This window comes from Myxine glutinosa, chromosome 3, assembly GCF_964187855.1.
Source record: "Myxine glutinosa chromosome 3, kmMyxGlut1.1, whole genome shotgun sequence".
Classification (NCBI taxonomy): Eukaryota; Metazoa; Chordata; class Myxini; order Myxiniformes; family Myxinidae; genus Myxine; species Myxine glutinosa.
The window spans coordinates 96,783,761-96,800,000 of NC_136263.1; the positions used below are offsets into that span (position 1 = coordinate 96,783,761).

The 16,240-nt window shown below is 41.6% G+C and overlaps 1 protein-coding gene across 6 annotated transcripts in view; it reads right to left on the reverse strand.

Moving 5' to 3' along the window:
- Positions 1-5,254: 5,254 nt before the first annotated feature.
- The window catches only part of TAB1 (TGF-beta activated kinase 1 (MAP3K7) binding protein 1), a 53,484-nt gene continuing 42,498 nt past the window's right edge, over positions 5,255-16,240 (reverse strand). For 2 of the 6 annotated variants that reach the window (XM_078774305.1, XM_068110417.2), the window contains exons 11-12: positions 10,860-11,028; positions 5,255-7,568 (exon numbers count right to left, since the gene is read on the reverse strand). In XM_078774305.1, the coding sequence (XP_078630431.1) occupies positions 7,364-7,568; positions 10,860-11,028 (374 nt within the window). In that variant the 3' untranslated portion in view covers positions 5,255-7,363. Of the gene's footprint in view, positions 7,569-10,859; positions 11,044-16,240 lie in introns of all 6 variants that reach the window. The other 4 variants (XM_068110415.2, XM_068110416.2, XR_013622861.1 and 1 more) reach the window with 3 other exon arrangements.

A 16,240-nucleotide genomic window follows, 5' to 3' on the forward strand; every position in this document is an offset into this window, starting at 1 on the left:
TAGTCACGTGAATAGCGGTCTCCTTCTCGGCCAGTACCCTGATAATCGTCCCTTCGGGAGCTGCCGTAACTCTGGGAGCCTCCATAGTAATCTCGACTGCGACCACCACCAAAACTACTACGCCCACCCCGGGAGCCATAGCCACCCCTGAAACTACCTCCACGTTTTCCTCCTCTGTAGCCCCTTCGACGCCCATGGCCTGCCTTCTCTACTGTTATGGTCCGACCATCCAAATCCTTGCCCTTTAAATCCTTTTCTGCATCTTTGGCATCCTTTGTTTTCAAACGTGACAAAGCCAAACCCTCTTGACTTTTGCGTCTCCCTGTCCTTTATCAGCCGCACTTCCAAGAGCGGTCCATATTTGCCAAAGACAGAGTCCAGAACATCTTCCCTTGTTTTGAAGTTCAGTCCACCTACAAAAAAGCTTGCCAACATTGCCTCCATCCCTGATTTGTGTGTGCTGACACTTAGTTTTTGGGTACCTGACAAGACGTGCCTTTGCAAAGCGTGACGTCAGTACCTTCCTCTTCTCTTCAGAGCACTTCCTACCCATAGCACGAGTCGCGGCACAGGATGGAAAGATACCCGGATTCTCCGGCTCTAACTGTGCAGTGTTATTTTCCATACTAGGCTTTCCAACAAACATCGGGTTACCAGAAACTTGACCACCGGCCAAATCATGCCCGATAACAAAATATATTCCCTCTACAGGTAGAGTGGCTTGTAACCCTACAGTGACCGGTCCTGACACCAAATCAGACTTTAAATGGATGACATGAAGTGGAGCTTTAACACAGCCACCAACCCCCTGTAAAAGAACACTAACACCAGTTGCCGTCTTCTCTGACAATGGCAAAATGCCTTCCAGCATTAAAGATTGATGTCGACAATTGACAACATTTTTACCTAACATGACCTCTGACCTTTGCCCTTTGACCTCGTGACCGCAAAATCTAATCAGGTAATCTTTACCTCATTATACATACCAACACCAAGTTTGACTTAGATCCCTTTAGCCGTTCTCAAGTTATCGCAGTAACGAAAACCTATCACAGAGGGACGGACGGACAGCCAGAAAACATAATACCTCCGGCGACAATAGTCATGCTGGAATACCACAGGGTACAAAATTAGGTCCAATTTTGTTTTTAGTAATGATCAATGATGCATGTGAGAAAAGTCCCATTCTGTATTTTAAATATGTGGATGATCTTACTCTTGTTGAAAGATGTTGTAAGTTGTTGAGAAACACTTGTTGACATAAGTTGTGTCAGGATTTTGCACTCGCTATTGAAACCCATAATTGGCGTACAATGTGGTTACCTGCTATGAGATACCTTTTAATCTCAGGAAAGCACAAAAGTACTCAATACTAATGCAGAACAAAAAGATTTCAAACAAGCGCATTGCCATTTTTAATTGGTATTCTTAATCGTATGGAATACTTAGTCACAATTCTCAGTTTTTTTAATTCTAAATATTCTTCTTCTGTTTGAAACATGCCATGTTTGTTTTTTAATTTTACATTTTTTTGTTAATTAACCATTTGAATTAAATATATATATATATACTGAAACGCAAAAGAAACTTACCACCTTTGAAACCTTTAAATATCAACAATAACACTGCGTGTAGTAAATGTGTGAACTTATTTGTGGACAATAGTGTCCTCACTGTCAGACAAAACGGTCACGGATGGTCACTTGAACCTTCAATGGTCACTTCATAGCACAGCTGTTGAACAGCCGTTTTGACTGTCAGTGATTAGCCAAGGGGTACGGGATGATTTTAATGAGCTGCACGTGATGTCTTGATATTGGCTTTAAAAAGGCCAGTGCAAAATGGGCATTTTGACCGAAAAATTTGACCATTTTGACCATTTTGACCAACTTCAAAAAGACCGAAAACGCAAAAGAAACTTACCACTTGTTTGAAATGTAATAAAATTGTTACAGTTCAAAATAAAACAAACCAACAATTGCTAATTGAAACATTGGCATTTTATTGATGACACGTCAAGTTTTTGACCAAGATACACCATCTCATCAGTTTGTTCTACAGTACAGAACAGCACAGGATGCAATGTCAGTCCCCTTTCAATAGCGTGTGTGGCCACCATTGTTTTGGATACAGGCAGTGCATCGTCGGCGTATACTGCCTACCAGTCTTTGGATGGATTGCTGCTGGATTCTGTCCCACTCAGTCCTCAATGTCTGAAGCAGCTCTGCCCGTGTCCTGGCCCTGCCAACTACGCGTCTCCCAAGCTCATCCCACAGGTGCTCTATGGGATTCAGGTCAGGGGAGAGCGCAGGCCACTGCATGGTGTTGATGTTCTCGCCTTGGAGAAATGCAGTGGTAAAGCGAGCAGCATGGGGACGAGCATTGTCAAGCTGAAAGGTTCTCAGTTCTGGGTGGTCTAGCAGGAATGGCAGCAGATGAGGTCGCATGATGTTATCCACATACCGCTGGGCGTTAAGATTCCCATCCACAACCACCAGTGGTGTCCTGTACCGGTCTGATATGGTGGCCCACACCATCACACTTGGGCCACCCCACCTGTTGGCTTGACGCACGCAACAATCGGCATATCGCTCGCCAGTTCTTCTCCAGACACGCTCATGCCCATCAGGACTGTCCACACAGAACCTTGACATCACTGAAAGCGACCTCGTTCCACTGCGCCAAGGTCCACCGCTGATGCTGCTGGCACCATCTCTGTCGATTGCGGCGATGGGCAGCCGTCATCAAGGGGCCTCTGTATGGTCTTCTGGCAGTCAGACCATAGTCATGCAGTCGTCTTCGTGCAGTATCATTGGAGATCCGTGGGTTTGCACGCCCCGGAGTTTCTGCCGCAGTGCGGGATGCTGGACGGAATTGATCCCGCAGGTGACTTCGGACCATCTGCCTGACCTGCCTTGCACTGGTGACTCTTGGCCTCCCTGATCGAGGTCTGTCATCTGCAGAGTTGTGGAGGGTGTCTCTGTCCACCAGGGCCGATATTGTCTGGTGTGAACAGCCAAGGCGACGTGCCACCTCACGGTAGCTCAGTCCGCCTTTCAGCATGCCCAGGGCACGCTGCCGTTGATCCCTTGACAATCGTGGCATGTTGATTGAAATTCCCATTTTGCACTGGCCTTTTTAAAGCCAATATCAAGACATCACGTGCAGCTCATTAAAATCATCCCGTACCCCTTGGCTAATCACTGACAGTCAAAACGGCTGTTCAACAGCTGTGCTATGAAGTGACCATTGAAGGTTCAAGTGACCATCCGTGACCGTTTTGTCTGACAGTGAGGACACTATTGTCCACAAATAAGTTCACACATTTACTACACGCAGTGTTATTGTTGATATTTAAAGGTTTCAAAGGTGGTAAGTTTCTTTTGCGTTTCAGTATATATATATATATATATTTATCTTGTTAGCAATCTTTGATCACAAATTATGAATATGTATGCATGTGTAATTCAGTCATTCACTGCCAGAATGCTTTCAATAAACCATTTTGATTGATTGATTGATTGATCGATTTTCAGGAAACTATGTTGAGCAAAGTCATTTCACAAACTATGAATGTTTGGGGATGGATGTTTTACAACTAAGAGCTTTTTGTTTAACTAAGGAAAACGTTAATTTGGCTGCACATTTTTAGAACATTAGCTAAATTGCTAATATATATATATATATATATTTTGGCCAGCTGTGGGGTATTGGCTCGATGCATCTTCACCCTGCATCATCAAAAGGGGTGAACAAAGAAAACAAAAGCTTTGCAATAAATAAAGTTGTCTCACGGCATTGGCTAATTTTGATGAAATAAAAAATGGTAATATCAGCAAACTAACTTTTAGGTCACCCTGACTGACCACATAGTGTAGGTCTACCAAGATTTTTGCCCCACATCTCAAACTTCATTGTTATTTTTTGTATACAGATTTGAGGCTTGTGGAGGAGCTGTTTATTTATATGTAGCCTTTATTTGGTTGGTTGGTGAATTAGCCGAAAGGCATCACCTAATAATAATAATAATTCATTTATTTTGTATAGAGCTTTTCATGAAGCCCAAAGGCGCTTTGACAGAGTGCAAAACATAATGCATAACAAAACATGAAAACAACAATTGCAAAAAGACAAGAATCAATAGGGAAATATTTAAAGCAAAAGGAGGGAGAAGGAGAAGTGATAGTCAGGGGTTAAATGCTGTGGGTTGAATGTTGAATGCAGTGCTGAACAGGTGGGTCTTGAGTGATGTTTTGAATGTGGTGAGTGAGGAGGAGTCTCTGATGGTGTGAGGTAGAGAGTTCCAGAGGGTGGGAGCAGCGATGGAGAAGGCCCTGTCCCCCCAGGATCTGAATTTGGTCCGGATGGGGGGGGGGTCAGGAGGTTGGTACCAGCAGAGCGGAGGTTGCGGGTGGGAGTGTGTCTGGAGAGGAGGTCAGCCAGGTACCCATACCCATACTACATACCCATACCACCTACCCATAGAAATCCTTCTGTTCCCCGAACCCACAAAAATTCTCGAAGGAAATTCCACAAAGGCTCTTTGTCCTCATGTAGAACACATTTTCACCTGCAAATCATGATGTAACTGCTTGAAAAGTGAAACTACAGCTATACCCAAACATTCGCGGATTCACAATCCGCAAAACCCAGTTAGTCATGGCTTTTTATATGTATACTGTTCGTACTTTTGTGGCTCCTGTGCTCTAGGTATTCGTGGGTTTTGTGGGCATAAACCATCCCCTCCACCCACAGATTTGTTGATATTTTATGTTTCAGGAAAAGGCCTGCCTCACAGACATGATCGCAAACCCTCCGCACCGGAGGGGTTAGGGAGGGGGAAGGAGTGGAGGAGAACTTTTTTTTTTTCTTTTTTTTTTGTATACTGAATCGAGGCTCGTGAAAGAGCTAACATTTACTTCACAAACAAATCAACCAGACAAACAAAATATATAAAAAGAGGGAGTGGAAAACAAGATGGGGAGAGAAGGGGAAGCACACAAACACAACATTTGAGAGCAGGGAGATGTGTGGAAGGGAGGGTAATGATGGGTAATGATGTGGGGAGTGGGGTTGCTTGGTGTCTTGCATAATTATTTTATTACAGGTTTTTGATCGGGAACCGGGAGTGATTACGAAATATAATTATATATCTAATTATAGTTTTAAGTCTCATTATTCCTTTAGTCACGTACAAGTTTAAAGTGGAATATATGGTGTAAATCTCGCACCAATCAGTGAGGCTGGTTCCTGGTAAGTAAAAATTAACTTTTATTTTGGATGCAAAATAAAATAAAATTCTAACACAAGGACTATGATGCAAGGATGTTTAAAATTATGCAATTTAAACTCAACGTGTATCTTCACAAGGTAATATAGAATATCTTCCTTCAAGCTTAAACTCTGAGCGGTTAAAATGGCAAATATTTCCGGGATCAAGACATGCTTTGGGTACCACGCAAGATCGAAGCAAAACAAACGGTTCATTTTCGATGAAATAACACGACACTCAACGGCAAAATAGTTAGGTAACTTTTTTGAATTTGTTACAGTAGTACAGCGGATAACAACAACAATTGTGCATTTTATGAGAAAACCATGAAATTTCTAACATAGTTAGTGCATACCATAAGGTTTATTTTCAGATGTGGAGGGAAGTCAGATTTGACCTCTGAGGACCGTGAGAGGTCAAATCCAAAATGGCCGCAAGTCCACCGAGTCTAATATTCAAAGGCGCTTAATTCTGGAACCAAATAGTGTAGAAAAACATTATAGGTGTCATTTCCAACTAAATTGGGGATGCTCCTGATGAGCTGTGGGTTGCCTTTGGTGTCGGGTCAAGCTTTCGGTACATAGCTGTTCATGAAATGGTTGCCACATTGAATCCCCCACAGTGCCCGACTCTCCCAATCTTTCATGCTTTCACCGGGTGTGATACTGTATCTGCATTCGCTGGCAGAGGAAAGAAGACTGCCTGGGAAACTTGGAAGTCTTTCCCAGAGGTGAATGATGCTTTCAATGAACTCCTAGGCATGCCAAGTGAGGTCAGTGAAGGCTCAATGTTACTGCTAGAGCGATTTGTGGTGCTGATGTACGACCGAACCAGTGAGAGCACGGAAGTGAATGATGCCAGGAAACAGCTCTTCACACAGAAGTGTAGAACTCTAGAGAACATTCCTCCAACACAGGCAGCACTCAAGCGGCACATCAAGCACACTTGCTACCAGGCCAAATGTTGGAACCAGGCATTGGTCATGGATCCAGAGATGCCAGACCCATCTGACTGGGGCTGGACAAAGGAGACAACTGGGTGGCAGCCTCTTTGGAGCACTCTCCCTGAAGCATCAAAATCGTGCCAAAATCGATCCACTGTGGCTGCAAGAAAGGGTGCACTGGACGCTGCAAGTGCCAAAGCTGCACTCAAGTGCACTGCACTGTGCTTCTATTCTGGAGACTGTTAGATTTTGATCGTTACCAATTTTCATCATTACACTTGATTTAATGTAAGCTTTGGTGGACATACTTGGTTAACTACAGTTATTTTTTCAGAGGTTATTGCATCATTGCTTGCAGTGTAAACACTTTTTTTTCCATCATTTCTGGTCTTTGGGTGTTCTGTACCTATCCCTCCCTGTACCTGAAAAAAATAAAGTTTTAAAAGTTCAAATGAACTTTTTCCAATAGCAGTTCCAACTGCAGTATCATAAAAATAGATATTTAACGTAATTTGACCTTGACCTAAATGCATGTCCTTGAGTTCTGGCGATCTCAAAAGTATCACCAAATGAATGGGCATCCCCAATTTAGTTGGAAATGACACCTATATTGTTTTTCTACACTGTTTGGTTCCAAAATTAAGCACGTTTGAACATTACCCTTGGGGAACTGGTGGCCATCTTGTATTTGACCTCTCACGGCCCTCAGAGGTCAAATCTGACTTCCCTCCACATCTGAAAATAAACCTTATGGTATATACTAACTATGCTAGAAATTTCATGCTTTTCTCAAAAAATGTACAATTTGTTAAAATATGAGAGCTTATCTGCTGTACGACAGTATTTTTATATTTATTTGTAAGCATTTTTTATGAAACTAATTATGTGCATTAGTGTTCTTAAACTTGAAAAAAAATTCCCTTATGAATCACTTGCCCACGTGAACATAATCCCCTTTTTCCCATTGAAGCAATGCCCCGACATTCGCGAATTCACGGCAGTTTTCACGAACATTTCCCCCACAAATGTCGCAGTTGTACGGTATTCGCTTCTCTGTAATATTATGATGAGATCAAGAATCCCAAGACAGCCGAAGTTGGAGGTGTCGTTCTTGCACACTCGTGTCGTAATGTTCCACTGTATATTCATCAGGTCAATTCTCCTGCTGGATTTCCATGTTCCAAGTTCCAGAGTTGGTAGAACTCTGAGAAGTCAACATATGGCTCTACGTGACCATCTTCGTCAGGGGGTACATGGCTAGACTGCCTCGGGCCTCGGAAAAGGTGGCCTTCACCAGAACTGGAGCTCGAGCTGTGCGTATGTGACTGCAGTGTGGTGTGTGGGCTCGGCCCACTGGAAGGCCAGGCAAGCAATGGAGGGGTTCAGGGATGAAACAACCAAGCAAGAACATTTGGTTAACTCAGTTAAGATCACTTCAAACAAAGCAAAATAAAACAAAACCTAAAGCTATCAACATGGATTTGACAGAACCACATAAATCCTAAAACCATTAAGTTTTCAAGAGGGTTGAGTTTGTAAATTAGTCTCACATCATACTAACCTGTCATTCCATTGAATTAACACCAGTTGAGTTGGCTCGGCCTGTCATCCTTCCATGGTCAACAAAATGAGTAGCAGCTGACTGGTAATGGGGGCATTGCATCAGCGGCACAGCTGCGCCCCCAGAAATGATGCAGCCAATACTAAAATACGGAATTTGGCGTCTGTCTATCTGACCGCGATACATTCAGTCATAAATTATCCAATCTCAACCAAACTTGACCGGAGGATTAAGGGTCTCACAATGGAGGTTGTAACGACCTCATTTGCCCGCCTCCCAAGGGGGTTTCCGTCTTGGGCAAAATCCGTGTTAAGGTGCATATCCGTGTTAAGATACCTAATCATGGCATTTTTTTTTTCCAAGGCCGATTCTAATAACAAAAGTAATAACAATACAAATGTTAACAGCATAATATTAATGTTATTTCAAACAATATTAACACCAATAATATCCCCTCCCCAAGGGGTTTTCCCTCCTTTAAAAAAAACTGTTAATGTATATAAATAAATAGCTTATTGTGGTGTTTCGTGGGGCATCCCTACCAGAAGTAACACAATATAAATCACAAACGCATATGATTACCATTTGAGACAGGTGCTCCTGCTGGTTAACACAAAACTGATAGGGAGGAAGCTTGGTGTGTTCAGTTACCAAGCAGCCATCTAGCACTTGCCAAGCCAGTCATTCATATCAATGGTTTTGAATGGAGTGCTTAAGCCACTGGGCGAGCATTCTACAAGAAACTTGGTAACTGTGTTAATGCCCTCCTAACTCCCTTGCTCTCCTCTCCCTCCCACTGACGTTTTTGCGGACCAAGCCCAGATCTACTGCAATCTATATATCCCAGAGAGAATAATATATAATATGAGCCTTCATGCCTCTCCTGTACGGAGTCTGAGTCAAGTGCCATCTGCACAATACATACACATCAGGTAGGGTTTGTGCTGTTGCATATTTGGTGCATTAAAATCGCTGCTATAAAATGTTGTTGTTTTTCCTACTTATTACAATTTTGTTGGACGACATGTATGCCATCTTGAAACGTGAAAGCCAAACTAACAGGAGATTACATCTGCCGAGTCACAGTGCTAAGGAGAGGTGTGATAAAAATACCCGCCCGGTATATACTGGAAGGGTATGGGAGGGTCAAACCTACCACCTTTTTGTGTACGTAATATTAATATGTAGAAGGCGCTTTATATGGTTCTAAAGTGTAAAGCAAAATACAGAGCAAGAGTTATACTGGTGTTGATTTGATAGAAATCATTAGGTTCTGTTCTGGAAAGAGATGCTTATGGAGGGTGCTGGCAACTTCTACGCAGTTTCAAATATCCTGTTAGCATAGGATGAGATCTGTCCAGGACAGATTCACCACCCATAGCAATGACATCAACGGAGGTACAGCCTGTTATAGCAGTTTGGAATTCCGTGTACATAACTCGATGTTTAGTAAGCACAATGGATAACAACGGTTCAGCAAATCTAGAATATTATATGAGCTCCTATGCTCAGAATCAAACATAGAATTTGAAGAAGTGAATATGGAGGAGGCTGGATTGAGCCATATCAATTGGACACAAATGACGCAGAGATGATTCTGACTCAGACAGTGGCACGGATGGAATAATTGCATCCTGTGACATTGAAAGGCAGCAGAAAACTGAGGTACGCAGGCCTAATAACGTTTATAATAAAATTGTGCATATTATTGGCCATTAATGCTGTTAAGCTGAAACACTTTAAAGTTGACCCGGATACGATGACGAGCCTACTTCAAAATACCCACATATCAAAGGGTAATTGAATTAATGTTAAAGCAATGGTGACGACATTAGTTCAACATTGCTCACACGGACAAGTCTCAGCTGTCTCTGGTGTGGAACGGGACTCTTGCTGGTTTTGTGAAAGCAAATCAGCAACTAACTGAAAATGTTAAGAGGAGTAGAGTAGATGGCATTGCCACAGGCCTAGTTAATGCTATTATTTTCCAGGAACATTATATAATATATATAATATTTATGTTGGGCATTACCCCTTCTTATTGCATTTATTATTATTATTAATTCACCACAATTTAAAGTTGTCCACTTTTCTGTGAGGATTGGCCAAAGCAGTGCATATGCTTTGGGGTGTTGCTTTCGTCCCAAATTTGGTACTTTATTATTTTATATGCAGCCTGTGGCTGCTGGTTGCATCATTGCTGGAAGAGCGGCTATGCAGCTGATGCGGTGCCCCGTTTCCAGTAGGCTGGTACTCATTTTGACTACCTCGGAAGGATAACAGGCTGAGCCAATCCACCTGGTATTACGCAACGGCACGACAGGGGCTCAAACTCAATACCCTAAGATCTTGAATCAGCCACCTTAACCGTTAAGGCAAAAACAGACTTAATTTGTTGCTCACTTGGCTGTACAACGGCACTGCTCGTAGATGTACTAGTCCTATTGCCACTGACGGTCACATGATGCCAAATGTTAGTCGGTGTAACAGTTGCCAATGGAGTGATTTTTCGCTCAAACATTTATTGATACGGCATTTTCCTTTAGTTTACATTTGTTCTGTACGTTTATTGCAAAAATATAGACGTGGAATTAGGTTGCTAGACAAAACATTTCACTGAAATATTAACTGAAAAGTACAGAGTGCTGTGTAGGACTTTTGAAATCTGTGCAAAACCGTCTGCTTTGCCAAACCTATTCAACCGCTATAAGTTGGTCATGTGGGTATGTTAAAATCATGTGGGTATGTTAAAAGGCTTACACGATCAGCAGTTGAACAGGCCATGGCAATACATTGGCCTTTAATGCTGTTAAGCTCAAGCACCTTAAAATTGAACCGGATACACGATGAGCCCAATTGACTTCCCCGTTTACATGATGCGGTCAAAGATCGGAAAACTTCATCTGTCAGACGGCTACTGACAAGGTGGATTAAAAACAGGTTGCAAAAAAAAAAAAGAGTCAATAATGTATTTAAACATAATTTATTAACATTTGTGACATGTTGTGGATAAGTTGATCTGGAGTCTTTCAACCACGTGGTTATTTTAGTAACTTTCAGGAAACACTAGAAATCACATTTACCTGAGAACGGGGTTGCTTGGTGTAACATCGTCACTAGTTGAGCCGGTGCTGTGGCTGCCATTGACGATTGGCCCAGAGTAGGGCATGACCAAGGACAACATGACGCTGGTTTTTCCTGGATGGCCTTGCCCAGTCGAGTATGGCACTGACACAGGGTAAGTATGAGCACCTGCAAAACTCAGATCTGTGATCATAATATAAGCACCATTGAAATAAGCAAAACACACAAGAATGAGGTTTCCGGAGAAAACAAACTTCAAATACACTAAATGCAGCAAAGAGGATGATTTCCGGTTCGGGGATTTTTGCATGTGTGCTTGAATCTGCACTTGACGCTTCCATCTTATTGAAGCTATGTTTTCTGAACCGTACCTGTCATGTTTTTTTGTTGTTGTTGTTATATCTTCGTCCCTGTGTTGCTGTTTATGTTTCTGCCCAACTTTCTGTGTTAAATTGTACCTTGTTGTGATGCATTTGTTGAATTTGTTTGAATTGATTAAGGCCCACTACCTTTTGTGTCCGTGTTCCTTGTTTTGCTTCTTTCGTCCGAAATATACCTCCTCAATGTTATCCTATTTCCCCTCTTGCTGCAAAAACATTTTTTTCACTCTACAACAATCTCATTCTATTGAATTTCCTTCTGCCTGTACTTCCTGTACTCCATTCTTTTTTTTTTCCCCCTCCCTTTGCTCAATGTCTCCAAACTGTGAATATTCATTGAATATAAATGCTTCTTCCTTCTTCTTGTAAAGGCATTTTAAAACATTTTAAAATGGTTCATTAAGTTTTCTGAGTTCCCCATCAGGTGAACACCACCATGCTCTTCTTCTTTATCATCACAATCTAATTCTCATCTTCTTCACAAAGATTATTTTCAACGACACCGGCACTCTTCGACGTCACGACGTTGACCGATATGTCTCCTCCCACATTATTACATCATTACACATACTTGGACCAAGTTTGATTGAAATCCCTTCAGCTGTTCTCAAGTAGGTGTATCTCATTTTTACCTGACAACCATAGAACTCGATACACTGAAATCTAATCAGTTCATTTTTGAATCATAATATATTATACTTATACCAAGTTTGGTCAAAATCCCATCACTAGGTCACAAGCGAGCACAGTAACAGAATATTTACCGAAAAATTACCTCTGGCCTTTTGACCCCATAATGTAATCTGTTTATATTTACATCATTATACATACTGCTACCAAGTTTGACTTGGCTGCCTTTAGCCGTTCTTAAGTTATCGCGGTAACGAAAATCCATCACGGACGGACGGACAACCCGAAAACATGCCTCCGGCGACTTCGCTGGCGGAGGCATAAAAACTGTCAGCTAAGTGCTTGGTCCACCAACCTTTATCCCGCAGATACAGCATCACCTTTCTCCATCCCTTGAACAAAAATTCTTACCACCCACTGATTGATCTTCATCGACGTTTGTCCAATTTAGAAATTTGGAATTAGAATCCTGCCAATTCATGCCCACTCTGTCCGCACCCCCCTCTCAAAGCCTCTCATGTTCCCGTGCAGGCTGGTGTGGCATGTTCTCTCATGAACCTGTGCAGGCTGGTGTGGCACAGGATGAAGGTGCAAAGAGCAATGGCGATGAAGAGGGCAAGACGAGTGTACAGTATGTTCTCCCTTTGCCAAATCTATGCCATAGCATGCCACATCGATTTGCCGTTTCTCATGGCAGAATTTACCATCTGTTCTTTACCTCCGATTACTAACGTACCTCGTGTGCATAAACCGGGTGTGTCTAATTGAAGGAGGACGTGTCTCCTTCTTATGGGATGTTCAATGGGTTTTAAATTTGAATCTAGCACCTCTTAAAGGGTCCAAAATATTTTCACCACCGAGCGTTTTAAATAGTTTTTGCAAGCTCCCATTTCCATTGAACACAATTAGGTTTCTTAACTGTTTTTTGCCACATGTACAAATATAAAGAAGATAATTCATAAAACACCTTACACTGTGGTAAGGGTCTTTTCAACTCTTGTTTTGAATTTCGGAGAACGATCTATATTAGCTTTGCTTGTGAACTTTGAATAACCATACGAAGCTGATGGGTCAAATGGATTGAACCTTCTGCCAATTCTTCTGGGAGAAATTGACGATTTTGGTACAATCTTTGAGAAAAAGATGCACAAAGCAAACAAACCTTTTTGGATAAAGTTAGTGCTGGCGTTGCATCGCTAGAGCCACCATTTTGTCTGAATCCTTTGAATTTTGTCGTTACTCACCCTCAGAGCACACGGCAAATTTGATTGGTCGAGAAGGCATAACGTTTTGCTAAAGTACTGCTAAACTGAGGGTTTTTGGAAGTGCAAACAAGGCGATTTGTGTTCTACTGTGTTCAAATATGAAATTAAATTCCAAAAAATTTAGTTTTAGTTAAAGGATGATGTTGAAAAAAAACAAAACAAAAAAAAACATTTAATCAGAAGTTTATCACCATTCATGCACCCTCTTTTACACCACCTTATATAACACATAAATTAGGTATTCATTCCTGTTGTTTGTGTCCTTTATGACATCACTAAAAACAGTAACTTTCCTGTTTGGAATTATTTTCAATTTTGTTTGACTGCCAGACAGACAGATTGAAGCAATTGCTTTACCGTGCTGTGCACATGCGCACTCAGGACGAGACTTCGTACAATTTGCCAAATTTAGAGCCAAAGAATTGCTAAACCTCAGGTTCCAATTAATGTTCCAATTAGTGTTCAACAGATACAGCCTGGTGTTGGGCTTAGCGGTTAGGGTGCCAGCTTGGGATCCTAGGATCCTGGGTTTGAATCCCGGTCGATCGCTGAATTAACACCAGGGGGGTTGACTAAGCCTGTCATCCTTCCGAGGTCGGCAAATTGATTACCAGCTCACTGGTAATTCCCTGTGTGTCGCAAGAGGTGACGAACAGGGTTGGCTGCAGGAAGAGTATACGGCCATAAAACATTGCTTCAAAAAGGGGACCACGGTGCCCAAAAAAAGGCCAACGCCTGCTCTGCAGGGAAAAATGGTCTCGAAAGGTGGTTCAATGTTCAACATATACCAGTACTTAAAAAAAAAAAAAAAATACTATTGAATTTCAACATACTGTAGTTCAACATATACCAGTACTATTGAATTTAAAAGAAATAGTTCCTTCTAAATAGACTGATAGACAGACAAGGTGAACCAATTGCTTAACCTGCTTTGCGCTACGAGCATGGGGTAACAAGGCAATCTACACAAATGCACTTTACCGTCACATTTGTAAAATTATGTTTTTTTAACTTGGTCTTTACAGTACATTTATTTTAAACAGTACAGCACCAAGGCAAATGCTTTCACCCCATTATTAGCGATCTTGCAACTTAAGAGGATATTCAATGGGTTTGGAATATGAATAATGGCAGCGGATAATAATGGGAACATTTATTTTTGCAAACGGAGGGCCGGGCAGCAATCTGTCGCTCTAAAGACCCATTAATAACAAATTAAAATGGTACCGGATTGTACACCATTAGCAGCCAGCTTACATAATAAGGCAAAATTTGCCAAGCTTAACGCTTTTCCGCCAAAAAGACGCCAATCGATTATCCTCCATTCTATACAGCACCTTGGACTTTATTGGGGTCAACATGAAGAAAAGTACCAGTTTCAAGCAGGCCATCGGGAGAGCTTTATCCACCACAGATCACACAAGTCTCATCAATAATCCCATTTGATAATTTTGGCCCAAGTCCAGGAGGAAAATGCAAAAGGTACCCACAGGTATGCCAGTAGCGGCAAGATTTTCGATTCATTTGGGCAGTTGAGATAATGTGAAATTCGAATAGGAATATGCTTTAATGCTGTGTTGTTGGAAAGTAAAGTGAAGCTAAGGTATCAGGGAATGCCGAACAACAATCCATTGCACAAATTTATGGGGAGAATGCTACAATGCCTATGCATCTGTTGTAATCTCAATTTATATTTTACTCTACTCTACAAACTCAAGATGGTACAAGTTTTCTTGTATTTGATGATTAAGTGTACCAACTCCAAGTGTGTGTGTGTGTGTGTGTGTGTGTGTGTGTGTGTGTGTGTGTGTGTGTGTGTGTGTGTGTGTGTGTGTGTGTGTGTGTGTATGTATATATATATATATATATATATATATATATATATATATATATATATATATATACATATATATACATACATATACATATATATATATATATATATATATATATATATATATATATATATATATATATATATATATATATATATATATATATACAGTGAAACCTTGACTTACGAGTGCACCAACTTACGAGTTTTCCGAGATACGAGCTGTCGCTCGGGCGGTTTATTGCTTTGAGATGCGAGCCGAGATCTGAGTTACGAGCTTACGCCACCCGCCACCAAGTGGGTTCCGGTCACGTGGTTATCTTGCCGTGCAAGCATCTCTGCCGTATATAGCTGCTGCTTTGTTTTCGCATGTTGGTTATTTTGGAAAATTTCTTAGTTTTAACCATGGGTCCTAAGAAATTGAGTGCCAAGGGCAGTACTGAGAAGAAGAAGAGGATGATGTGCTTGGATATAAAACACGCAATCGTCGAAAAACATGAGCGAGGTGTGCGTGTTGTCGACTTGGTGAGGCGGATGTGAAGGCAGCTGAAGATTTTATTATAACTTTTGCCGAACTGATAGAAGCCGAACGATACATCCCCCAGCAAATCTTCAACTGTGACGAGACAGGGCTCTTCTGGAAAAAGATGCCGAGGAGGACGTATATAACGGCAGAGGAGAAGAGCATGCCAGGCCACAACTTGTTCAGAGTGCCGGCGATAGCTCGCCTTCTCTTTGTGGAAGACACGGTGAGATCCTTAACATCCAACAACTAATGGGACGCAAACGGGGCGCCCAGTTTAGCGGTACACACATTGATGAATCACCCTGCCTGTGAAACACCGACATGACAGGTTATAGCTGGGTCGGGATTCAAACCCAGGCAGTTTAGAGTCAAGTGTGCGTACCTCCAGTCCAGGCCATCCTGCCAACTTGTATGCTGCATAAAGGTGAAATATAAAGCGCGAGATATTTTTATATATACTGTATATATTTTTAAAAATTGGTGTGGTTTTTGGCGGGCTGGAACGGATTAATAGCATTTCAATGCATTTTAATGGGGAAATTTAATTTGAGAAACGAGCAAATTGAGTTACGAGCTCGGTCACAGAACGAATTAAACTCGTAAGTCAAGGTTTCACTGTATATATATATATATACTGAAACGCAAAAGAAACTTACCACCTTTGAAACCTTTAAATATCAACAATAACACTGCGTGTAGTAAATGTGTGAACTTATTTGTGGACAATAGTGTCCTCACTGTCAGA